Source organism: Nycticebus coucang, chromosome 16 (genome assembly GCF_027406575.1).
Source record: "Nycticebus coucang isolate mNycCou1 chromosome 16, mNycCou1.pri, whole genome shotgun sequence".
Lineage (NCBI taxonomy): Eukaryota > Metazoa > Chordata > Mammalia > Primates > Lorisidae > Nycticebus > Nycticebus coucang.
Window position 1 is genome coordinate 95958053 of NC_069795.1, and position 25143 is coordinate 95983195.

Here is a 25143-nt window from a genome sequence, read left to right on the forward strand (position 1 = left end):
TATGAGTTTCAAGTTTTATTATTGCAATAAAAGTGTTTTATGCTGGCTTTTCTCAAAAAAAAAAAAAAAAAAAAGAAAGAAAGAAACAGGATGACAGTCATCAAGAATGATTAAAACCATGAATTATCATGGAATTAAAAATACCACATTTAAAATACAATTATATACTGAAAAATGGAGCAATGCCAAGAAAACTAGACAATGTTAAAGGCAAATTTTTTAAGTTTGGTTTAAAATCATTTTAACATAGCAAAAAAAAGCTGAATTTATTATTTTACATTAACATTCTGTAAATTTAAATAAAGAGAATAATCATGTGGTCTCATGGACTGGAAGGTGACTTATTAACTCCCTTTCATTCCCAAACCTCATCAAGCAGTCACTACATTTATGAGGTAAGTCAGCTGAATGCTTGAAATCTAGATGAATTTTAAGATCTTCAATTTGTCCTGTTGAATATTCACAATATTGACATAAATAAATCCCTTCAGATAAATGTGAATTTAGATGCTTGCAATATTCTAGCATACTTGAAAAGCCTTTCCCACAGTCATCACAAACATGAGGAAAAATTTTAGTATGTTCAATAGCCACATGCCTATTAACATTGGTATGAAGTCTACTCCGAAAACCACATACTTGACATACAAAGAAGTTTTTACATTTGTCAAAGGTAATTTTGCTTAAGAGGCTATACTGTCCATGTTCTCCATTGTTATACTTATCACTTAATTCTATTAATTTACATGCATGCTCATTTACCACATGGCTATGCAAGTCTTCTGGGTCATTAGTTTCGTGTTCACAGAACTGACACAAATACTGCTCATCACAGCTGTGCTCCTGGAAATGCAGGTAGAGTTCACTGCTTGAAGAGAACTGCATGTCACACTGCTCACACCAGTAGAGGTGATCACTAAAATGGGTGTCTGCAATGTGCTGGCTTAGGTTCTCAAAAATTACTGTCTTATAGTCACAGTATTTACAAATGTAGGGATCCTCTTCATGTAGTTTGGCATGTTCTATCAGAAGCATGTTGGTAGAGAAACTTTCCTTGCATACTCGACACACATTTGAATCAGTACGTTTATGCTTCAGGATCATATGCTGCTTTAAATCAGAAAAATATTTGCTGTTGAACTCACAAAGTTCACATTTATAGAGGCCACTGCTATTAGCTCTCAGTAAAGGCCATTTCTGCTGGGCAGTCACATTCAAAGCCTGGCTCTTGTCAAGAATTTTACAAAGTTTAGCTGGTGGCTCTTCATCCGTTTGGTCTTGGAGACTCTCGGAGGAATTGTTTTCTGTCTCTATATCATAGTCCTCAGAAATTGCATGCACTTCTACAGCAATTGGAACATCTTCAGCTGTGTGAACTTCTACAGGACTCTCCTCTTGGGTCTGTTGATTGACTGATTCAGGTGAGTCACACTCTTCATCGCAAATTTCAATATCAGCAGATTTTTCTGAAGAATAAAACAAAACTATTATTTTTCAGTAAGACCTGCTAAATAAATGCAACTGGGCACAAATAAATGTACTATATACCCCGTTTTTCAGTAAGCTATACAAAATGTCAATGCTAGCAATTAGTTTCCCCAACCTGTAGGAAAGGAAGTGTGGTCTAGAATTCTAAGCACTGGACTAGGAACCAGGTAGTTCTGATTTCTGTTTCTGGCCTTGGTTCCATCTATAAATTTTGGCAAGTCATTTGACGTCTCAGTATCAGAATCATCATCTGTAAAAAGGAAAGAATACTTATTTACATCAAAGCATTAAGCATTAATTATAAAACAAAGCATCAATTATTTTTAATATAATTTTTAACTCCAACAAGAAACAAAGGACCTAAACTTAGTCATGAAGAGATGTTATTTACATACCCCAGTCGTACAGAAAATCTGCCCAAATAATTGCTTTACTTCTGTGACCCATTTGGACTAAAATTCACTTGTTGATGTTACTTAGAAATTTTAATTTCAAATTACTGAGTCTGAATACCCATTTATTCCCTCAGCCCAGCCCCAGTGTTTTAAAGTTATCATGGAGAAACTGAAATTCAAATCAATATAGACAATTGGGCTTCAATGTGGGGTTTTGTTTTTTTTTTGAGACAGAGTCTTACTCTGTTGCCCTAGGATAGAGTGCTGTGGCCTCAGCCTAGCTCACAGCAGCCTCAATCCCCAAGGGATCCTCCTGCCTCAGCCTCCCAAGTAGCTGGGACTATGATCCCCCACCATAGCACCCAACTAAGTTTTCTATTTTTAGTAGAGACAGGGAATTGCTTTTCTCAGGCTGGTCTTGAACTCCTGAGGTGAAGCAATCCTGCTGCCTTGGCCTCCCAAAGTGCTAGGATTACAGGTGTAAGCCACTGCACTGGCCCGTTTTTTTCTTAATAGACTTTACTATAGAAAAAAACTGAGAAGATAGTAAAGAGCTCCCATATACTCAATAAGGTTTCCCTACTAGCAAAATCTTACATTAAAATAATACATTTGTTACATTTAATGACCAACATTGATACATGGTAACTAAGTAAAGTCTACACTTCATGCAGATTTCCTTAGTTTTTACCTACAGTCCTTTTCTGTTCCAGGATCCCTGCTAGTGTATCACATCATGTTTGTTAGATCTCTCCAGGCTACTGCAGGCTCTGGCAGTTTCTCACCATTCTCGTTTCTCATGACTTTGACAGTTTTGAGCAGTATTGGTCAGGTATTTTGTAGGCTGTTCCATAATACAATCTGTTGGGGTTTTCTTTTCAGTGACTAGACTGGAATCATAGGTTATTGGAAAGTAGGCCAAAAAGGCAAACTCCCATTTTCTTCACATCTTATCAAGGGTACACACTACAAAATGATTTCAATGTTCATGTTGATCTGGTTGCCTGGCTATCAGGTTTCTCTGCTGTAAAGTCACTCTTTCACTTTCTACACTTTACCCCTTTGGAAGGAAATTACTATACAGCTCCCACCTAAGAAATAGTTATTCCTTGGGGGGGAATATCTACATTAAGCATTTAGAATTTTTCGGCACAGATTTGACTCTTTCCCCTTATTTATTCAACCATTTATATCAGTATAGTGACTCACGGATATTTATTTTATACTCTAGGTTATAATTCATTATTTTTCACAAATTGTTTCAATTTTGGCTATTGGGAGCTCTTTCAGTTGACTCTTGTGCTCTTTTAGTGTAACCCTATACAAAGTGTGTTTTGTTTTATATTTTTCTTTTGAGTATATCCTTTATTTCCCAGCACTACAAGATGCTCCAGGCTCATCTCGTATATTTCCTGCCCCAGATATTTCTCTGAGGAACCTTAGTTCCTTTCATTAGGGAAAGGTATTAGAAACTAAGACCTAGGCACTAAATGTGCTCACTACTTGGATGTTGTTTCTTTAGGCTTTTGTAGCTAAGAGAGCAAACAATGTGCGTAAACTACCATGTACATACATATCTATAAACATCTCTGTATGCAATCACCTGAATCTATATTAAGCATGTTTTTAACACTTTATATTTTCATGCCTATAACAGGAGCTCAAGGGAACTGAGACAATCCCAATTCCAAATTATTATTCATCCAAAGCTCTAGAAAAGAGGAATCAACAGAAGATGCAAATTTGAAAAAACCAAATTACCCTGTTTTTTCTTTTAATTAGGTCTCCAGACTGACAGAGCTGAGTGGAAGACCAGTGTGTAAAACTAGTATTTACTTTTCACCATAAATGCTCCCAATTTCCCAATTCTAGTTTACACACTCTTGCTTTGTTCCTACCCAGTTCCAAGCCAACTAAAATGGACTTAGGTGTGCTTTTTGTTTATATGTCTGAAATAAGGTTAAAAATTAATACTGCTTATCTGATTTCTTCAAAAAAAATTAAACTTTTTCTTATAACAAATTCAAACAATTGCCTGTTTTGAAATCATCAACCCTTATTTCACCCATATTTTCAAATATTATATAAAAACAATTTAAAGAAAAATATTTTCAAAAATATTAGATATACCTTTGTTGTCAAAATATTTTAAGTCTGGCTGTCTCATAGAACAAACACTGTAACAATGGTCAGAAAAAATTCCATTGAATCCATCTGCAATTCTGCTTATTCCAGAGGAGTCTGAACATTAAAAAAAAAAAAAATGTAAGCATAGTAAATATACACACATTTAATGAGATATCCCTTAATCTAACATATACAAACTTTTATGAAAATATTGTATGGTATTATAATTGTCCTCAATTTTTAAAGCTTTTATAGTCAAATCTGATACTGATATTGAGTTCTGAAAGAACCACAAATTAACCACTTTGAAATATAACTTTGAAACACATAAGGATACATTTGCCTTACAGTTGGAATCCCCTAAAATAAAAATATATGATAAATGCTGTGTTAACTGTACAAAATAGTGAATTAACTACCAGGAAGATAGGCCATGTACTACAGAGAAAAGTTAATACACGTGGGAATGTTCTAAGAACCATTTAAGAGGGCTTCCAAATATAGTCATTTCAAGTTTTGTGCGGGAAGGGCCCAGTAAGCAATAGACCAGGCTTAATTTCCTCAGGTATAAGAATGTGTAGGCTGGATAGGTTAATAGTTATACCTCAGCCTGTTCAACACACAAATATTAGAAACAGCCACAAAGACACCTTCTCTTATACTTCTCTTATACTCTTATAGCAAAAGAACTTCAAAGGATCTAAAATCACACAATCAAAATGAAAGTTCACATTTCTGAAAATAATGTGCAAGTTTTTTCCCTCCAGTAATGCAAAATATCTTTTATTGAGGTTATTGTTGTGTCTTAAGCACAGTGTGGGATTCAGACAGGCAAATCCCAATTATGCTGGCTAAGTAGTCTTGGCTCTCTAATTTTAAATATCTACAACTCACAGAGTTGGGAGGAGTAAATAAAACAATGCCTGCAAAAAAAGATTATATATTTAAAGAATTTATTTAAAGTGTTCTCTTACCTAAAAAATTGGCCCAGGCATTTAAGTCTTATCTAATCATTTATGAGAAAATGGATGAGAATAAAATTTCATAGGAATTAATCCATGGCCCAACTTTAAAATGACTTAAGTATACACTAACCTGAATAACGGGAAGGGTGTAAAGTCTTCCTTTTTCTTTTTTTAGGATACTCATTCATATCTTCTCAATCTAAAAAATGAAAAAAAATTAATACGATAAATACAATTTTTTTCACTAAAGAACTGATTGCCCAGTTTTTGTTTTGTTTTGTAGAGGTGAGGTCTTACTATGTTACTCCGCCTGGTCTTCAACTCCCAGGCACAAGTGTTCCTCACAAAGTGCTGGAATCACAGGTATAGGCCACCATGCCCAGCCTGAAAAATCTACCTTTTAAGAGAAATATTAAACAATTCCTCTGGTTTGTATTTTGGATTTGTCTTTTTTCCCTATCAAGTTTAAAGACAAGACACTAATTTATATTTTTTTCTTACTAGAGAAATTCTTTTTCAAATATTGATGTAAGAAGTAGATAATTATAATAAACCCTATGTTAAATTATTTTTTATTAAAAAAAAGAAATATTGTGCCCATGGCACCCTATTTAAGAGTTTTACAGGCATATTTCCTCCCATTTAGAATATTTTCATACAGATTTCAACATAAAGGCAGGTACATTTCCTTAAAAAAAAAAATTGTCACAAATGTGTATTGGCCTCCTGGCTTTTAGAAAAAAATAAATCATCACATAGAACTCAGAATATAAGTAATTTTCAAAAAAAATCCTTTTATTATTTATAAGGTTACATTCAACATTCTAAGAACACAGCAAGTATATAACAACCAATATAACAAGTTTCTATGAACTATTATAAAATTAACTAATTAGTTTCACCATATTCCACTTACTTGGTATAATTCTTACTTCTGGAGTGAAGAAAAAAAATTACAGGGAAGTTTTCACAGATGGCTAAAAAAAAATGCCTGTAAGTAAAACATAAGTTCTATAAGCAAAAATTTAGCTCACGTGTGAGATTCAAAAATACAATGGTATTCTATTCAAGTATAATATTCTTTCAGCTATAATGTACTAACTACTAAACAAATGCATATACTGATAAATGTGTAACTTTTTCATATTTTGAAATGAATTTGCCTTCTAACACTATAGCTACATCTTGACACCAAAACAGCAATATAAATTTGCATTGATTTTTCAGGCATAGAGAAGCAAACATAACGAAAACAAACACCAAATCAGATTTTAAATCCATATCATCTTCTTAAAATTGTTATTATTTACTCCTTTATGTTGATGAAGAAATAGAGGCCCAGTAAAGCCAATGCTGAATACTCAAGTGTTGGGACAAACAAAGCTCTAACTTGGACTTCGAAGCCCTTGCTTTCAACTCCTTTCTTCTGGTTTTGGAAACAAACACAACGTAAATGAAGTGACCACCCCAATTCAAGCAGATCAGTTTTTACATTAGTGTTCTTTCCATTGTAAGAAGTGGACAGGTATGAATGTCAGAAATAGAAACGCACTGTGACGTTTCCCCCACCTGGCCTGTGTACTGCTTTTCTTATCACCAGGGGATGTATTCATACTTAGTGGTAATGGTCACACAGCAGGTAATAAAATGGTGCTTTTTTCAGTTTATTAAGCATTTTCCTATCCCATATTCTATTTCATCTTCACAATTCTGTAAGATACATAGAGGGGCTATTATCAAACCCACCTCATTTTCACCAATTAAGAAACAAAACAAACATAAGAAATGGCAGAACCAGAGATGAAAATGTCTTCCAACTCCTGGGCATCAAGTAACCAACGCCATGTTAGTAAATCTTCATTGCTGATCGCTACCCCACCAGCAAGTTATATCTTGCCTCTAGTTATTACACAGCGATCAACTGAGAGAAGGGGAAGGGAATCAACTAAAGAAACTTATAACTGTAATATGGACAGAAACGATGCTCATCTATAAAATAACATGAATAGCATTCCCTGAGTAACTTTCCCAATCCACTGCATTCAAAAATAATAAACTAAAATTTCAAAACTTATTTATTTTTTGAGACAGAGTCTCACTATGTCACCCTCAGTAGAGTGCCACAGCGTCATAGCTCACGGCAACCTCAAACTCTTGGGCTTAAGTGATTCTCTTGCCTCAGCCTCTCAAGTAGCTGGGACTACAGGTGCCTGCCACAAAGCCCGGCTATTTTGTTGTTGTTATTGTTGTAGTTATTATTGTTGTTTGGCAGGTCCTGGCCTGGTTGGAACCTGCCAGCCCAGGTGTATGTAGCCGGCGCTCTAGCCGCTGAGCTACAGGCGCCGAGCCTCAAAACTTATTCTTAATATTTTTGTACACTTCCAGAATTTATACAGCCCAAAGCGTCACACTTTGTTCTAGGTACCTCTGCAAGTATCAGGGAGACTACTACCCAAAGTGTTAATTGGTCTCTTGTTATTTCAGAATACATTTCAAGCTCTTTTGAACTCGAAGAATAAAAAAGGAAAGGAAACCAAGCATGGCACTGAAATTAATGCAAGCTGACCTGGATCCAGACTATCAGGTGAGAAGGGTAAGATCACCTGGCCCAAGAAAGGTTTCACTCTTACTGAGGGCTGAAAGGTACCCAAACATTTATCAGGCTTTTCAGCAAGATGGTGAGATGCCTACAATTCCAAACAACGCTAACCAGCCTGTATTTCAGCAAACTTGTATGCATACTTGAGCTGATGAAAAAATTTGGCTTTTTATTAAAGGACATCATAAGAACATTTGCTCACTAATCCTCTTATCAGAACGATTCTGAAGCACGTGCAACTTAACATTCACTCCTTTCCCCACTTTGAACTACACGTTAATACGTGTCACTACAGGACAATCAGAAAATTTTTTAAAAAATTAAATCACCTGGTACCCATTCATCCAGGAAAATCACTGTTAACATTTCGGTGTATGTGTCTAGAACTTTTTCCTATGCTAAGGTACGCATGTACATTTCCAAAAATGTCAGGCCATGTGAAACGTCACCAATTTGGAGTCAGTCTTGACCTAATAAACGGTCAATGAGTATTTAAATAGCTATTTTTCAGTCCAACCACAGACCTCTGTCTTTGCAAAGAGGTAAACTGCTTCACATAACTCATGTCCCTAGGCTGTACTTAGAAACAAAACCGATAACGGGTTTGTAGCAGCACCGTAACAAGCGTGTCAGACAACCCACTGGAGACCCGGGCGCCGGGCCCGCGGGGTACAGAGGGTCGTCCGCAGCCCATCGCCCAAACACAGCCGCCTCCACCCCGGCGCCTCGCAACCGCCTCGCCGGGCCGGGCGACCAGCAGCAGGCGCCAAGTAGACCCCAGAGAAAAGGGCGGCAGGGGGCCGTGGCTGGCCCAGGGGTCCTCCGCTGGGGGTGGCACAGCCAGATATGAAGGTGGGGGACGCCATCCAGCCGGGAAACGAAGGCAGAGTTCCAGTTTGAAAGGACCCCGGTCTCCCCTGCCCTCTCCCGCGGGACAACGGCCCGCACGCCCGCGTCCTGTGCAGCGGTGCAGCGCCGGCCTCCCTGCTCCTCCCTCACACTCACCAGGCCCCCGGGCACTGCCGGCCGGGCCCACAGGGGCCGCGCGGTCTCGCAGCGGCGGGCGGCGCCGCTCAGGCCCTCGCGCCCCGGGAAGCCGACTAGGCCGGCCCCTCTGCCTCCCGCGCGCCCCACGCCCTGCGCGCCGGGCCCGAGGCCTAGGCTCCCAAGCCGCACTCCGCGCCGTGCTCCGCGCCTGCGCCGCGCGCTTCAGGAGCCCGCGAGAGCGCGGGGAGGTGACCAGGGAGGGCGCCGGGGAGCGGGCGGCGGGCCTCGCGGCAAACCAGGCCTGGGAGGGACCACCCGCCCGCCGCCTGGGGTTGGCCCGGCGGCCCGCGCCCCCTGCCGGCGCCTCCGCGCAGCTGCAGGCCTTTCCTGGGCGTGGAACGCCCCTCCCGGCCCCGGAGGGCGAGTCCGCCCTCCCGCTGGCTGTGAGTCCGCCCTCCCGCTGGCTGTGAGCCCGGCCACCCAGCGGGCTTCTCCCGAGCGACCCCAGTCCTGGCTTTCGCCCTGGAAGAAGTCTCTTTCCTACCCTGCTTCTCCAGAAGTGCGACAATGGGCTTGTTCAGATCTGGGAAGGTAGACGGCCTATCAAACCGCCAAATATGCCAGCTGTCTGTTGCGGACAAAAAGGGCAAGAACGCGTCCTGGATTTCCAAAGAACCACGCGCGGCTCGTCCATAGGGCAAAAGGTTGAAACTTCAGGATCCAGAGACAACCCGATTCACAGGCTTAAGAAATTTTGGTGGAATGTATGTGAAGTTATACGGGAATTGGATTCAACAATTTAAATCTGTTTCTGACTCCGAGTTTCTAATGAGCAGATATAGGAAGAAAAAAATGAGCATAAATAAATCCGAGAACACTGTTTCAAAAATGGTCTCTACAGGTGTGGTCATATGTCTCACTTTAATCCTTTTGACATCAGGTTGAGGTTATCAGTCCTAATTTACAAATTAGAGAAGTGAGTTTGTGAGAAGGTAAAGACTGGTAGTTGTCATTTTGGTAGTGTAAGCACCCGAGGTTCAAATAGTCGTTAAGTGAATCACACGTTCAAGATCAATCAGGGGTGCCATGGTAGCTTTTTATCCTTGTCAGCTGCTTTTTTTGACAACCACATGCTACTCCAACTACTGGATAGTAATAATCAAAAACTTTACCCCATCTCTTCCCTATTTTCCAGGAGAAAAAACTAGATTTGAAAGACACCATTTGTCTGTGAAGCTCAGTTTTTTTTTGTTGTTGTTTGTTTGCAGATTTTTGGCCAGGGCTGGGTTTGAACTGGCCACCTCTGGCATATGGGGCCGGCGCCCCACTCCTCTGAGCCACAGGCTCAGTTTTTATGACCTCATAATTGGTACTCAGCCCAAATAAACGAATGTTTACGAATGATAGTATGGGCTAAATAAAGCACAAAGTTTTAAAATCCAGGTGTAGTTAATACCTGACACAGACGAGGGGAAGCCGCATGGGGGTGTCATGCAACCATCTAGTTACTGTTTGCGCGTGCATAGCCTCGTGTCAAACAAAATCTTTAAATCTTACCATAAAGTTTTATTCCAAAACGTTTTGTGGTGAAAGCAAATGCCCATTCTCTCTCGCTGCTCCAGCCCTGCCAATGGATTACTGAACAAAAACCCTTTGCACTTGGAAGAGTAACCCTTTGCATTGGTTAGATGTCATTTAACAGTCACAAATCAAAGTGTTTTTCAATTTCAGTTTTGGTTTTCCCTTTACCTCTTGTCCCCCTCTGAAGGGAGTGTGGTAGCTGGGATAAAAACCCTGAAATCTCTTGGGGGTGGCGCCTGTGGCTCAGTCGGTAAGGCGCCGGCCCCATATACCGAGGGTGGCGGGTTCAAACCTGGCCCCAGCTGAACTGCAACCAAAAAATAGCCGGGCGTTGTGGCAGGCGCCTGTAGTCCCAGCTACTTGGGAGGCTGAGGCAAGAGAATCGCTTAAGCCCAGGAGTTGGAGGTTGCTGTGAGCTGTATGATGCCACAGCACTCTACCAAGGGCCATAAAGTGAAACTCTGTCTCTACAAAAAAAAAAAAAAAAAAAAAAAAAACCCTGAAATCTCGAGAGTATACCAAATTGTACAGTTTGTTAAATCTTATTTTAAATAGACTTAGGGGTATTTAATCATCATTTTTCCAACTTTTTGACACACTCGTAGAACAGCTCAGTACTTTGCTGATTTGAAAAGTGTTGTTATCTTCCTAGTAAAGGAGCCAGAGATGCTTCTCTACTAGGAGTAGGAATTGCAATTTAATTGCACTAGGATCGCACCTTAAATAGCCCCTTCGCTCTCACCAGGGCAATATAACAGAGACCCCCATCTCCAAGTATGTATATGTATTATAATAGTATTTTTTAAAGGCATGCAGGTTTGTTACATACTGGAGACAAAAGTATAAACAGCAAAAGAAAAGTTACCACAACCCCACAACCCTGAGCTAATCTTTGTTTTTCTGTTGTTTTTATACCCATATAGACACATACATTTTCTTGCAAAATTAGAACATTATTACTGATGTTGTTTTGTAACAGGTTTTTCCCCCCCAAATAGTATAGTAGGAACATTTGTTAATGCTGTTAAAATGTTACTGGCACTTTAGGCTCAGAGCCTGGAGCTCAGTAATTAGGGCGCCAGTCACATACACTGAGGCTGGTGGGTTCCAGCCTGGCCCCGGCCAGCTAAACAACAATGACAACTGCAACCAAAAAATAGCCCGGGCATTGTGGTGGGAGCCTGTAGTCCCAGCTACTTGGGAGGCTGAGGCAAGAGAATCACTTAAGCCCAAGAGCTTGAGGTTGCTGTGAGCTGTGATGCCACCGTACTCTATCCAGGGCAACATAGTGAGACTGTTTAAAAAAAATGTTAATGGCACTTTAGAATCACTATAAGTGACTATACAGTTAAATAATAGACATTTAAGTTGTTTCCCTCTTTTTTCTTTTTAGACATGGGGGTCTCACTATTTTGTGCAGGCTCATCTTGAACTCCTTCCTTCCACTCAAAATGCTGGGAATTACAGGTATGAGCCACTGTACCCAGCCGGTTTCCATCTTTTAAAATGCTTTGCCAATTTGGTAAATAAAATATTATATTACATTTTAACATGTATTTTTTGAATGAAATTAAATATTTTCTGATGTGTTTATGGGCCATTTGTATTCTTTTGTATAAATTTTCAGTTTATGTACTTTGCCCATTTTTAACAGTCTGTTTATCTTTTTTAAATTAAATTCTTTAGTCTTTTATCTGTGAGATCTGTTGCACAGTACAAGAGCAGGCTGGAAAGTTTTCCAACAGCCCTTGTATTTTATTTCAGTTTGTTGTTTGCTTTTTAATTTTGTTGGTTGTACAAACATTTTAAATTGTTGTGAAATCAGGTCTACTAACCTTTCCCTTTACAGATTCTGTTAGTAGCCTTATGCTAAGGTAATCTTTTCTTCTACTCAGGATCTGGTCTCATTTTTGCTTTAACCTTTTAGTTTATCTATAATTTATTTTGTAGTATAAGATGAGAAGAACACTCTTTCTCTGTCATAATCCATTAAAATTTTTTTCTCCCCATTTTGTACAGCAGCCTGAAGTTAAATTTGTAAAACTGAAATATCTTCACCTAATGTTTAAGTAATCTCCCAAGCCTAAGGCAATTAGTTTTATTTTTCCTTTTCCTTTTTTTTTTTTTTTTTTTGAGACAGAGTCTCACTCTGTCACTCTGGATAGAGTGGCATGAAGTCATAGCTCAAAGTAGCCTCAGACTCCTGGGTAGCTGGGACTATGGGTGCCCACCACAACACCTGGCTAGTTTTTTCTATTTTTGGTAGGTACAGGGTCTCTTTTTTGCTCAGGCTGGTCTCAAACCCCTGAGCTCAAGCAATTCACCTGTCTCAGCTTCCCAAAGTGCTAAAGTGCTAGGGTTAGAAGTGTGACCCACCACTTCCTAAGGCATTCGTTTTCAAGCTTTAATTGCATCAGAATCACAGGGAGATCTTGTTAAAATACAGATTTCTGTGCTTTATTCCAGAGTTCCTGGTTGGGTAACTCTGACAGTTGCAGTTCTGATAAGTTTCCTGGTGATGCCGATGCTGCTGGCCCAGGATCACATTTTCAGAACCACTGTCCTGAGGCATTCTTCACTCAGCCCCACACTAGCCATGCAGTATTTCTCACTGCTCTGAAGATGAGCTCTGTTGCTTTCACAGAGGTGCAATTTAGTACATTTTCTCCACCTTCAATCCCTTTCCTTTGTTTTTGTCTAAAAGATTAAGCTTACAGTTTACCTCTTCCATGAAATCTTTGATTTTTCCCTTGCCAAGATTTCTAATCAATTCTCTGAGATTTCACAGTAGTAGTATATTTGTCCATTTATCACCAGAGATACATTTATGTAAAGGTGACAAAGCTTAGGTTTCAAGTCCCTTCAACTCCAGGAACATCCTCCAAAACAAGGTACTTAATTTTGTACTTATAATTTTATATTCTTTTCTTTTAGTTGACCTCCCCTGTTTACATAAGCTTCTGTCCTCACAAAATTTGGCTCCACCAGTTTATCATGTTGGTTTTTTTTCACAGATTATAAATTCCAGTTTTATCTTGTTTAAAAAAAATTTTTTAAATATATATTTTAGTGTTAGAGCCTCACTCTGTCCCACAAGTTGGAGTACAGTAATGATGTCATAGCTCACCACAACCTCGAACTCCTGGGCTCCAGTGATCCTCCTGCCTTAGCCTCTTGAGTAGCTGGGAATCCAGGTGTGCACCACCATGCCCGGCCACCAGTTTTATTATTTTCAAATCTGCACCACCTACCTGCTCAGCAAAGGGGTTTGCATGCAGTCTCGTTCATTTTTAATAGAATATTGATTGCATACCTACCTACGTCCAGCATTGTACTAGACACTGGGAATACAATGTAAGCAAGGTAGACATGACCTTTGCCCTACTGGCTATTTGTGTAGTTAAGTAAGGAAGACAGGAGTTACACACACTGGGATGTAGCGAGTAAACATACAGTGCAAGTAAACAGTGTTATGGGAGCACATGATATGTGTCCTAGCTTGGTGTTAGCTTGTTGAATGAATTGATAAACTCTCTCATGGTCACCTAGTCCACAGCACTGGTGTACCCCTGACAGGGAGATATACTCCTAAGTCAGGCATGAGGCAGCTGACTGCCAAAGTCCTAAGTCAGTGACCTCAGGTACTCAACAGAGCTACCTTTAGATAGTTACACATTGTCTAAATGTGTAATAGATGTGTAAATTAATACATTTCTACTTTGAAAGCCCAATGCTGGCCAGATCTGGCCAACCAATCATCCTACTCAGACAATTTGCTTTCCTAAAATGGGACAGAGACAGATGTAAAGGTTTGTAAAGTCCTCTCCATTTCTCCTTTCTCCTTTCCTGAACCTCATCCCTGAGAACATGCCTCGACCTTGCACTGGACTAGGTCTCTGTCTGTCTGTAAAACTTTTTCACTCAGTGCTCAGTTTTCAGTCTCAGCCTTTATTTGTTTTCTTTAGCTGGATGAATGGCTGAACAAATGAAGGAATAAAATCCAACTAGTCTTCCATGAGAATATTAACAATGATATCTTACACAATGTTTCTGTGGCACTTCTTGTTTTTTTAGGGCACTGCATTTATGGGACCTGGGAATGCAGGTCATGTTGTATCCAGTTTGATAGATTTGAACTCAGACACACCTAGCCACAGAGATCCAAAGACTGAAGCCACATCAAGTGAAATTAAGATTAAATAGATAATGAAAAGGAAGTGTGTCCCCACTAAATGGATATATTTGTTCTATGAAGAAGACTTATAGCTTCTGGTAGACATTCCTATCTTCAACAATATCATTTTTGGCAATCTCTACTTTCAGGTACACAAGAGATTGTACTGCCTGGTCCACTTGATGTTAGGTATGGTCATATGACTTTGGCCATTAAAATGTCAGTAAAAGTATGTGCCATTTTTAGGTGAAAGTGTTTCATTTCCAGTACTCAACTCTCTAGCCCTCCTTTCCTCTGAGTGGAGTCATCAGGAACCATAGGAGACACTGCACATGAACAAGAAACAAACTTTGTGTTACATCGTTAATATTTTGTGATTATTTGTTGTTGCAGAATTACTAAGTCTATCCTGACAGTTTATAAGGGTTAAATTTATGTTTCTTCAGTCAGTATCTAAGACTAAAGAAAAGAATTAATTAAAATCTATGCTTCATAATTTGCCTTTGTAATTCATTTAGATTCATTTAGCAAGCATTTATTAAAGCCTACTATTTTCAAGATAACTATAGTAGCTACTGTAGAGAGAGCAACACAAAAATATGTTTTTAGTTACTTTTATGATGGTCTTATAAGGCTGCATTGAAAATCTTTGAGGCTGTAAATGCCCACCAACCCAGGAATGGATTAACAAGCTGTGGTATATGTACACCATGGAATACTATTCAGCTATTAAAAAAAATGAGACTTTACATCGTTCGTATTAACCTGGATGGAAGTGGAAGACATTATTCTTAGTAAAGCATCACAAGAATGGAGAAGCATGAATCCTATGTACTCAATTTTGATATGAGGACAATTAATAACAATTAAGGTTATGGGGGGGGCGAAGGAAAAGCAGAGAGAGGGAAGGAGGGGGGGCGGGGCCTTGGTGCATGCCACAACTTCTGGGGGCAAGACATGATTGCAAGAGAGACTTTACCTAACAAATGCAATCAGTGTAACCTGGCTTATTGTACCCTCAATGAATCCCCAACAATAAAAAAAAAAAAGAAAAAAGAAAAGAAAATCTTTGAGGCTGGGTGGAGGTAACTCATGTCTGTTATCCTAGCACTTTGGGAAGCTGAGGCAGGTGGACTGCCTGAGCTCAGGAGTTTGAGACCAGCCTGAGCAAGAGTGAGACTCCCAAATAGAAAAAACTAGCTGGGTATGGTGGCACATACCTGTAGTCCCAGCTACTCGTGAGGCTTAAGCAAGGGGATTGTTTGAGCCCGAGAATTTGAGGTTGCGGTGAACCATGATGATGCCACAGCACTCTTCCCAGGACTAAAGAGTGAGACTCTGTCTCTAAAAAGGAAGGAAGGAAAGAAGGAATGAAGGAAGGAAGAAAGGAAGGAAATATTTGTGAATCAGTTAGAATCATATTTTTCTTGGCGTATTTGAAAATGTTTGACTATATATATATATATTTGCAGTTTTGGCTGCTATTTTTTGTAGAGATGAGGTCTTGCTTGTTTGTTCGTGCTCAGGCTCAATTTTTAATAAATCTCAAGATTTTGCCATACTTCTATGGTTTATCTCTTTGTTTTTTTCTTCCCTTCTCCCTTCTTCCGTTTTCTTATTTTTTCCCCTGAGGCATTTTTAAAAACTCAGGTCACTTTACTCCTACACATGTCTCTGTAAAACATTTTCTTACTTGAACACAATGTCATTTTCACACCTAACAAAAATAGCATTAATTTCTAATCCTCAGATTTTTCTGTTTCATAAATGTCTTTTTTCAGTTGGGTTATTCAAAACTAAGATTCAAACAAAGTCCATGTATCAAACCTAGTTTTCATATCTATTGCTGGAGAAATTTCACTTTTTCTTTTCTTTCTTTTCTACTACTTCTTCTGGTTTTGATTTTTTTTTGCTTTTGATTTGTGAAAAATAAACTTACATTTTTTCATTTCCAATATTTTCAGATTTGCTATAAGAGTTTCAAATGTTTTGAACTGTGCTACAAACAGAACTCCAAAGATTAACATTTTAAAGAATCTTGAATCTCTGAGTCTTTGCCAGTTCTCAAAAAGCAGACAAAGCTTCAAAATAGAGTAAATGTTTCTCATTTTCCAAGGAGAAACAAAGTATTATTGAGTACAGCATAGGTAATTCAGTCACATTTTTAAAGCTTTTCATTATTGGGCGGCGCCTGTGGCTCAGTCGGTGGTAGGGCGCCGGCCCCATATACCGAGGGTAGTGGGTTCAAACCCGGCCCCGGCCAAACTGCAACCAAAAAATAGCCGGGTGTTGTGGCGGGCGCCTGTAGTCCCAGCTACTCAGGAGGCTGAGGCAAGAAAATCGCTTAAGCCCAGGAGTTGGAGGTTGCTGTGAGCTGTGTGAGGCCACGGCACTCTACCGAGGGCCATAAAGTGAGACTCTGTCTCTACAAAAAAAAAAAGCTTTTCATTATTAATACTTGTTTCTTTGGCTGCTTAATTCCTGCCTCTCCCCCCACCCTCCAATAAGGACCCAATAAAATTAAAGGTTAAACCAAGATCAAGAGGGTCCTGTTCAGGGCACATCTGATATTCCTTGTGAGCTACATCCCATTTGATTTAGGACTGCAATGTATCCAATTTAAAAATTATGTTTCCCAGCTTCTCTTACACTTAGGTGTGATAGTAACCTGCAGGGCTGGCCAATGAGATACAGGCAAAAATGGAGAAAAATCAGTTTATAGAGAAAGAAAGAAATAGAGGTAGTTCTTAAATATATTTTATAAATGGTTAGGTTAATTCATAGTAATACACACATATATACAGATTTTTTAAAAATTAAAAAAAATATATATATATAGATTAAAAACTGCCCTGAGCTATTCTTTCTTACTGTCACACATTGGCATGTTTAAAAATTCAGCAACAAACTCTTTTAGAGAGATTGAGGGGAAAATAGTCAATTTCATAAATGCAAAATGATACAACCTCTTGGTCAAAGATTTGGACAATACCAGCAAAATGTTGGATAAATTTTCCATTTGATTGATAAATCCCACTTCTAGAAATTTATCCATAAAACACAGCAGCACTAATGCGAAATCACATATGCACAAGTTGTACTGGTGTTTTAAAGCAAAAATTATTACAGTATTTAATGTGGTGCTCATGATATGAAGAGGAAGTATATAAAGTAATTGTATTTTTTAAATGGAGAGGGTAAAGGGAACTAAATGAAATCTGGTTCTATATTTCACCCAAACTAATAGAATCATTTGTCTGAATAGGTAATGGGAAACTGCTTCTGCCCATCGTAATACCTGGAGCATGTACTAAGAAAACTATACAAAATGATATACTAAGAACACCATAAACAGACCAGGTATTAAGGCTCATGCCTTAATCTCAGTGCATTAGGAGGCTGAGGTCTTAAGCCCAGAAGTTTGAGACCAGCCTGGGCACTATAGTGAGACCCTGTGTCTGCACAAATGTAGTCTATTGTCCAGGCTGGAGTGCAGTGGGTTAACCATACATAACTCAATGTAACCTTGAATTCCTGAGCTCAAGCACTCTTCCTGTCTCAGCCTCCAGAGTGTGTAGCTAGGACTGCACACACCTTGCTGATTTTTTTCCTTATGTGTAGATGTAAGGTCGCACTATATGTCCCAGGCTTATCTTGAACTCCTGTACCTGTACTCAAGTGTTTCTCTTGCCATAGTCTCCCAAAATGCTGGAATTATGTGTATGAGCCACAGCACTCAGCCAGAAGCATTATTATTCACTAAAAAAATATTTACACATTTATGAAAATAGGCATCTTATGTGTGTGTGTAGGTGTGTGAGAGAGAAGTGACAATAATTCCTATCTCGTGGGGTATTCATGTTAGAAAATATCAACATTATTTATAGCATGTATATTATATATTATAGACTAGTGTTTATGCAACTCACTGAGGAATACAAAGTTGAATTAAACAAAATCCCTACCCATCACAGCTTTATAGTCTTCCAGGTTGGACAAAGGATGTTATTAGGTCTGTCTGGGCGTTCTCTGGTCTCCCACTTACCATTGTCAATAATGAGTACTGGTATGGAGGGAACCTGATGATGGAGTCATCACAGATACAAAGAAATCGCACATGTAACATTTATCAAAGTGCAAGTATGTTTCAGAGAGAGAAAAATAGGTCATTCTCCACAGGGAGGAAAACTCCAAACTCTGAACACATGTTGTTTTCTAAATGCTCATTAGTCATACCTTTCTTCTGGCAGGATTGGTTGCCATTTCCCACTTTGAGGGTAAGTGACGGGTTGGGTTATATATAACAGATACGTAACAGGCTGCAATCTGTAACAGTTTCCTAACCACTGCAAGCATCCTCCTAGAATCCTTCATGAAAACTCCACCCATGCTATGCTAATTAGATGCTAATGAGCCCCAGGTCAGTTAAAGGTCACTAGGAGCTCCTTATTGTGTATATTGCCACCAGGGAGCAATTCCCAGCCCTGGTTTGGTTCCCAGTTACATTTGGTTCCTGCTCTCCACCCTAGGCACTTCCTTGCCATCCATTTACCCTCTGCCAGACCTAAAAAGGTTACCTGGGTTGTGGGTTATGGAGTAGGGAGGGCTTCTTGGAGGACTGTAGGAATCAGCCAAGTGACAAGGCCAGAAGGAAGGCATAAACAGAGGCAACGAGAAATAAGGATGTGTTGGCATTTCTGGAAGAAAGGGTTAAGTTTGAAGTTGGAGGAACTGGCAAAATGAGCAGGGCCAAGGGTTTTGTATGTCTTACTAAGAATCTTGGACTTTATCCTGTGGCCAATAGGAAGCCATTGATAAGTGGGGGAATAACCATTGGATTTTCACTTTAATGGTGATTTCTTGCAACAACGGCATGGAATAAGGGTTGTTTCCTTGGAAATAGAAGACTCAGAAATTATTGCATTGTTCTAGGTGACAGATGATAAAGACTTTGAAATAGGGCAATAGAATTCAAGAAATATTTAGAAGGTAAAAGAGTCAGAATTGGTGGATAATAGGATGTTTGGAGTGTAAGAGGAGGAAACAGCCTAGAATGGATTCCCAGAGAGTGGCTTGTGTGGCTGATTCAGCAATGGCTTAACTGCCGCAGGGAATCCAGGAAGAGGGTGGGGAAGTTGGCTGGGGGAAAGAGGATGGGTTAGTCTTCTTGAATTTGATATACTTGGGGTTTGGTAGGCCAGATCTGGGGACAGACATATACCATAAAGATCCATTCTCAGTTTATATGCTTAGCACAGGATGTCAGATTTAGTCATTCACAAGTCCTGTTCCAGTGTATTTTCTGCTGTTAACACTGTCAGGTACCTGTCATAAGTAATAGAATCCAGAATGAACAACCTTGGGCAACGGAGTATTGGTTCACGTGCAAGTGGGGAAGGAAGGACAGAGAGAATATGACTTGTGGCAACGTTATAGGGAGAGCGGTCAAGAATATTTTAGAACCTGAAAAGTAGATTGTACCAGAGTTAGCAGACTACAGAAAGCTGTGAAAGTTCACCAGCCAGCCGTCACCAGGACACACCTGGAATTAAACAAAGTTATGTTTATTTGGTTTGCTGCATCGAGGAAGAACATGCCTCAGAGGAACCTTGGCAACATCTCAGTAAGGGGAGTAGGAGGGGCTCATAACAGGGTTGCCTGCGTGCTGCAGAGTCTCTTGAGGGATCAGGGGAGTGGGCTGCCACCTCTGCATGGGATGTGGTCAAGAAGTAGGGGAATTTCAGCAATTGGATAGCTCAATTGAGGAGGGGTGGGGTTGGGGGGAGGGAGGTGGGTGGTGGTGGTTGTGGGGGTGGTGGTGGTTGTGGGGGCTTAGACAATAGCAGGCTAAGAAACAAAACCAGACTGGAAATTGGTAACAAAGATTGTTGGTAGTTTTTGCAACTGTGCTATGGTCTCATATGGAAACATTGTTTGAATGACCTCCCCCTTGTCCGTTGGAAACATTGTTTATTTTCCGTTGAGAGTATCACAGACTGATACCAGCAGGGCTGGTAATCATTTTCATTTTCTTTAATGCCTGCAAGAAGGTAACTCCAGAAGCAAGCTGACGTTCACAGACAGCATGGCTGGGTATGAGTGGTACTGCAAACTTGGGAAAGCCTGTATGAGGGTGAAAGCAGAGAGGCCCCTAGAGCTCTTTTTCTGCACAGCCAGGATACAATTTCCTACCCCAAGAGAAGAGAGAAGATTTGTTCTCTAGAGAGGTTGAATCAGATTCTGGATTTGGAAATATGAGAATAAGCAAATGAAGGTGTGGAGGCCCTCCTAAGAATGGGAACAGAGGGAAAGTTTGCATATTCGTACTTAGATTTCAGTTTTCTTCCCCAACTCAGCTGTCAGAGGACTGACTTTCAGACTTAGATGTAAGATGATTCCTCCTATTCTGAGGACAGTACCAGCGCCTTCATGGTACACCATTTTTGGAGGGGCAGCAGGCCTGCTTTCCGTGGTCATGTCCCAGCAGGGGGGAATCCTAGCTCAGTGCGTATGCAGTGACTGTTAAGATTATTGTTTCCTCATCTTCAAGACAGGTAGGGGTAGCCAGAGGGGAAGACACCAATGTGCACAGTTTCATCCCAGAGGACTAAAGATTATGGTCTTGGTTGTGGTCAGGGTCTCAGAAATCTCATTCAAAGCTCTGCTTTTCTCATACTTTGATTCTACTTTCTAGAGACATCTCACTCACTGTGGCATAAAAAGGTCTCTCTAAACTATTTCTTAAGCACTCCAAAATGTTTATGATGTGAAGGTTAAGATGAGATTGAAAGTGACAGTTATTGGAACATCTTGTATTGTTCCTGAGGGCTTCCTAAATGCCAGGCTTGACGCTTGGTCCTGTGTAAGTTGTTCCCCTTAATCTGCATAGTCTTCCCCAGGTTGTAAGTGCATACATTATTATTATTTCACAGAAGAGGAAAAGGCCAAAGCATTTTCAAATAATTATTACCAGATCATGAGGGATATAAAGGTGAATCCAGGTATGAATTAGGCAGTATATCTACAGACACATAGCTCCACACTTGCATCTCCTTCCAGAGGTGTCTTCACCAGGAAGCTCACATCTCATGTCAGACATGGGGTCCTCTCAATGCATGTGAACTGCCCTTTCATATCCCTGTCAATCCAGGCCAATACTAACTGTCCTCTTCCCCGGGGAGATTCCTGATAGACAACAGCAGAGACCAGGGAGTGCCATGCTCGCTGTATCAAATGTAGAAAGAGCAGTTGAGATCACATTAAAATCACAGAAAGAATTGGCACAGGAGCCTCTAGGGCATCTCCCTACCCCCTTTTCCCTACTTTTCTTTGCTGCTACCACTTCCACAAAGAAGACATAAAATCAGGGTTTTGAATTCATTCTTATTCAGGAAGCTGCAAACAGTTTTAGAGTGTACCCAGAGATACCTGTTGTTAAGACCTCTGACCTCTGCTTAACACATTCTGAGAGCTGGAAATTGTTGAAGTACTTTAGTGCCTGGGACCCAGAGACTGACCATTTGATTTTGAATCTTGCCCATTTCACTTATCCGTGTGACAAGGGGCAATTTGTTCCTGTCTCAGAATTAGCATTGTCATGTGAGTTGATTTCTGGTTGATATAATTGCATTGTAGATGCTCCCTCTGTGATTTGTCTGTGAAGGATACATAAAGTAAAAGCAAAATATTTTAGATATTAGTATTTATATCTAAAGTTAGCCTCCATACCATTCACCTGAACTATCCCAGGGAGACCTGAATTTACCTTTTCACTAGCGGTATTACTGGATGTTTTATTTTTGCCCTCACATAAGTAAGCACTGAGTATTGTGAGAGGAATGACTGTGTCTCTTTTCTTTCTGATTCCCCAGAATTTATATCTTGCTTGGCACAGAGGAGGCAACAAAAATGGTAATCTCTGGCTGTGCCTGGTGACTCATACCTGTATTCCAAATGCTTTGGGAGCATGAGAAAAGGGCATAAGTGAAGCCAAAGAGTTTGAGAACAGCCTAACAACACAGTGAGACCCCATCTCTACAAAAATTAAGAAATTAGCCAAGTATAGTGGTAGGTATCTTGTAATACTACCTACCTGGGAATCTGGGGCAGGAGGATCACTTGAGCCCAGGAGTCTGAGGTTGCAGTAGCTATGATGAGGCCACTGCACTCCAGCCTGGGTGACAGAACAAGATCCTGTCTCAGAAAAGAAAAATTATCTGATAAGTGTTATCTGAAGTCTTGCTTGGATCACAAGAATTGGGTATAATCAGAGTGCTTTAAACAATTGGTACTTTCCTCTCCGTTCTTTGTCCCATTCAGGGAAGGTGCTATAGAACTAGAGACAAGGTACAATAGCTCCCCTTTGAGTCTATGCCATGAACACCTGAGGCCTATAAGTGCACTTAATGGTATTTAAACCTTTTAATTATTAAAAAAAAATCCATGGCAGAAATAGTTATGTAATAAAAAAGAAGCAGAGAGGATAGGTAAACCTTGTTACTTGGACTGAGACACACTTTGGGATTCCACATCATTCCTATTTCAAAGAGAATAATGCAAAAGTCTTCTTAACATCACATCATTGTTTAAACATGGATAGGTTCATTGTAACCTATGACGTATTTGTGTCAGGGATGGCCTACAATCATGTGCATTTAACTAAACCTTATTTATCAAAACTCAAAGTCAAACTAAGTCATGGATGGGAGTTACATACTAAATGAAATTATAAAACCCCCACATATTTGAGTTAGTATGTCCATGAGGAAAGAACGTCAGAAAACATAATAGTGAGGAAATCTCTAGAATGTAACTTCTATGTAAAAACGTTTTCTGATTATGAACTATCAACTTTAATTTAGTTTCCAGACAAAATGATTCTTCCTCACATAAAGTGTCTATAAATATTCTGAAACAAGACAATGTTTAGTACTGTATTAGAATAAAACATGGTATATTTGACTGCTTCTTAGTTTTGTTTAATTAGAATAAACAAAACCTCTTAAAGAGGAAAGAACTTTCTTCTTTCCTATTTTGTCTAAAACAATACTGTTATATTTCACCACGATGGTAAATTTATCTCTAAAGTCTAGGTAAGCTAATATTGATCAGTGAGTATCTCTAAAGTAGGTGCAGATGGAAAAAGACAAATAACAAAAAGAACCATGACAGAATTCAAAGACAATAGGACTTGCTGAGGGTGTCTGGTCTTCAAATGTGAAAACTTTACTTGTGAATTGTTTGTATGTCAAATACACAGTGCTAGGTGTTGGTTTCTTTCTTTCTTTTTCTTTCAATACTCTTTTTTTCCCCTCTCTCTCTCTCTCTCTCTAAAGGTATCAAAGCTACACAGAACCATAAAATCTAACAGATGCCTCAGAATTCTACCTCCTGGGACTCCCTGAGGATTCAGAGAGGCAGCCCATCCTCTTTGGGCTGTTTCTGCCCATGTACCTGGTCACAGTGCTCGGGAACCTGCTCATCATCCTGGTGGTCTGTTGTGACTCCCGCCTGCACACCCCCATGTATTTCTTCCTTTCTTTAGCTGACATCTGTTTCACCTGCACCACCATCCCCAAGATGCTGTTGAACATCCAGACACAGAGGAAATCCATCACCTATGCAGGCTGTCTCACTCAGATGTATTTTTGCTTGGTTTTTGGAGTCATGAACACACTTCTGCTCACTGTGATAGCCTATGACCAGTATGTGGCCATATGCCAACCCCTACACTACACTGTCATCATGAACCCCCGCCTCTGTGGCCTGCTGGTTCTTGTGTCCTGGTTCATCAGCTTGTCATCCTCCCTGATCTAGAATCTGTGAATGCTGCAGCTGTCCTGCACCAACTGGGTGATTCAGCACTTTTACTATGAACTTGCACAGGCCCTGTTGCTCACCTGCTCAGACACTGGTCAATCACATTTTGCTGTTTATAGTGACCGGCCTTCTCAGCTTTGCTCTCTTTTCAGGGATCCTTTTTTTCTATAACCACATTGTCTCTTCCATTATGTGAGTCCCATCAGCTGGTGGGAAATCTAAACCTTTTTCTACCTGTGGGTCTCATCTGTCTGTGGTTTCTTTATTCTATGGGACAGGCCTTGGTGTGTATCTCAGTTCCAACATATCATCCTCTTCCCAGAAATTTATGGTGGCCTCAGTGATGTGCACTGTGGTCACTCCCATGCTGAATCCCTTCATCTACAGCTTGCAGAACAGGGACTTCGGGACGACCCTACAAAGACTTCTCTATGCTCAGTGATGGGAACATTGATCCTGGGTTTTTAAGCTGGCAGAAGTCACACAACTGTGCTAAAGAAATTCTGCCTCTTGATCATATAGAAGAATATTTCTTCTGATCCACTCTGTGTCTCTGTTTTTGGTCAAAATGATCCAGTAAGCACTGTGAAAACTTTTTCTGAGGGTCTTATAGTGAATCCTCTGTCATCCTCAGCTCCTTCCCCAACCTCCTGCTTTTTGTTCTCTATTTCTGCACCTTGGCTTAGCTTAGCATTTGCATTACTGCAGGTCCATGCAACCAGTTCAAGAGCTCAACTCAGATACTGTTGGATGAAACTGATTAGTTAGTTCACTTTACCAATAACTATTGCTTATTCTTATGAAGTTAATTCATTTGACAATATTTTTTGAGACAGGTTTTCACTATGTTACTGAGATTGGAATATAATCATAGCTGTATCATAGCTCACTCATGTATCACAGCTCACTGCAGCCTCAAAATCCTGGACTCAACCAATCCTCTGGCTTGGGCTTCCCAAGTAGTTGGGACTACAAACCTGTGCAACCATGCCCAGATATATATATATA

At 40.0% G+C, this 25143-nt stretch overlaps 1 protein-coding gene and 1 pseudogene across 3 annotated transcripts; one reads left to right on the forward strand and one right to left on the reverse strand.

Moving 5' to 3' along the window:
• Nucleotides 1-204: 204 nt before the first annotated feature.
• Nucleotides 205-9414, reverse strand: ZNF639 (zinc finger protein 639). Of its 3 annotated transcripts, none has more exons than XM_053565262.1 (6): nt 9106-9414; nt 5892-5966; nt 5106-5174; nt 4014-4124; nt 1604-1738; nt 205-1466 (listed from the first exon to the last, which is right to left on the reverse strand). In XM_053565262.1, the coding sequence occupies exons 3-6, from the start codon at nt 5161-5163 to the stop codon at nt 313-315; spliced, it is 1458 nt and encodes a 485-aa protein (XP_053421237.1). In that variant the 5' UTR covers nt 5164-5174; nt 5892-5966; nt 9106-9414; the 3' UTR covers nt 205-312. The 3 variants fall into 3 exon arrangements, with proteins under 3 accessions (XP_053421237.1, XP_053421236.1, XP_053421238.1); XM_053565261.1 differs by lacking the exon at nt 9106-9414 and adding an exon at nt 8580-8876; XM_053565263.1 differs by lacking the exons at nt 5892-5966; nt 9106-9414 and adding an exon at nt 8580-8876.
• Nucleotides 9415-21292: 11878 nt separating this feature from the next.
• Nucleotides 21293-24577, forward strand: LOC128567502 (olfactory receptor 7C1-like; annotated as a pseudogene).
• The last annotated feature ends 566 nt before the right edge of the window (nt 24578-25143 follow it).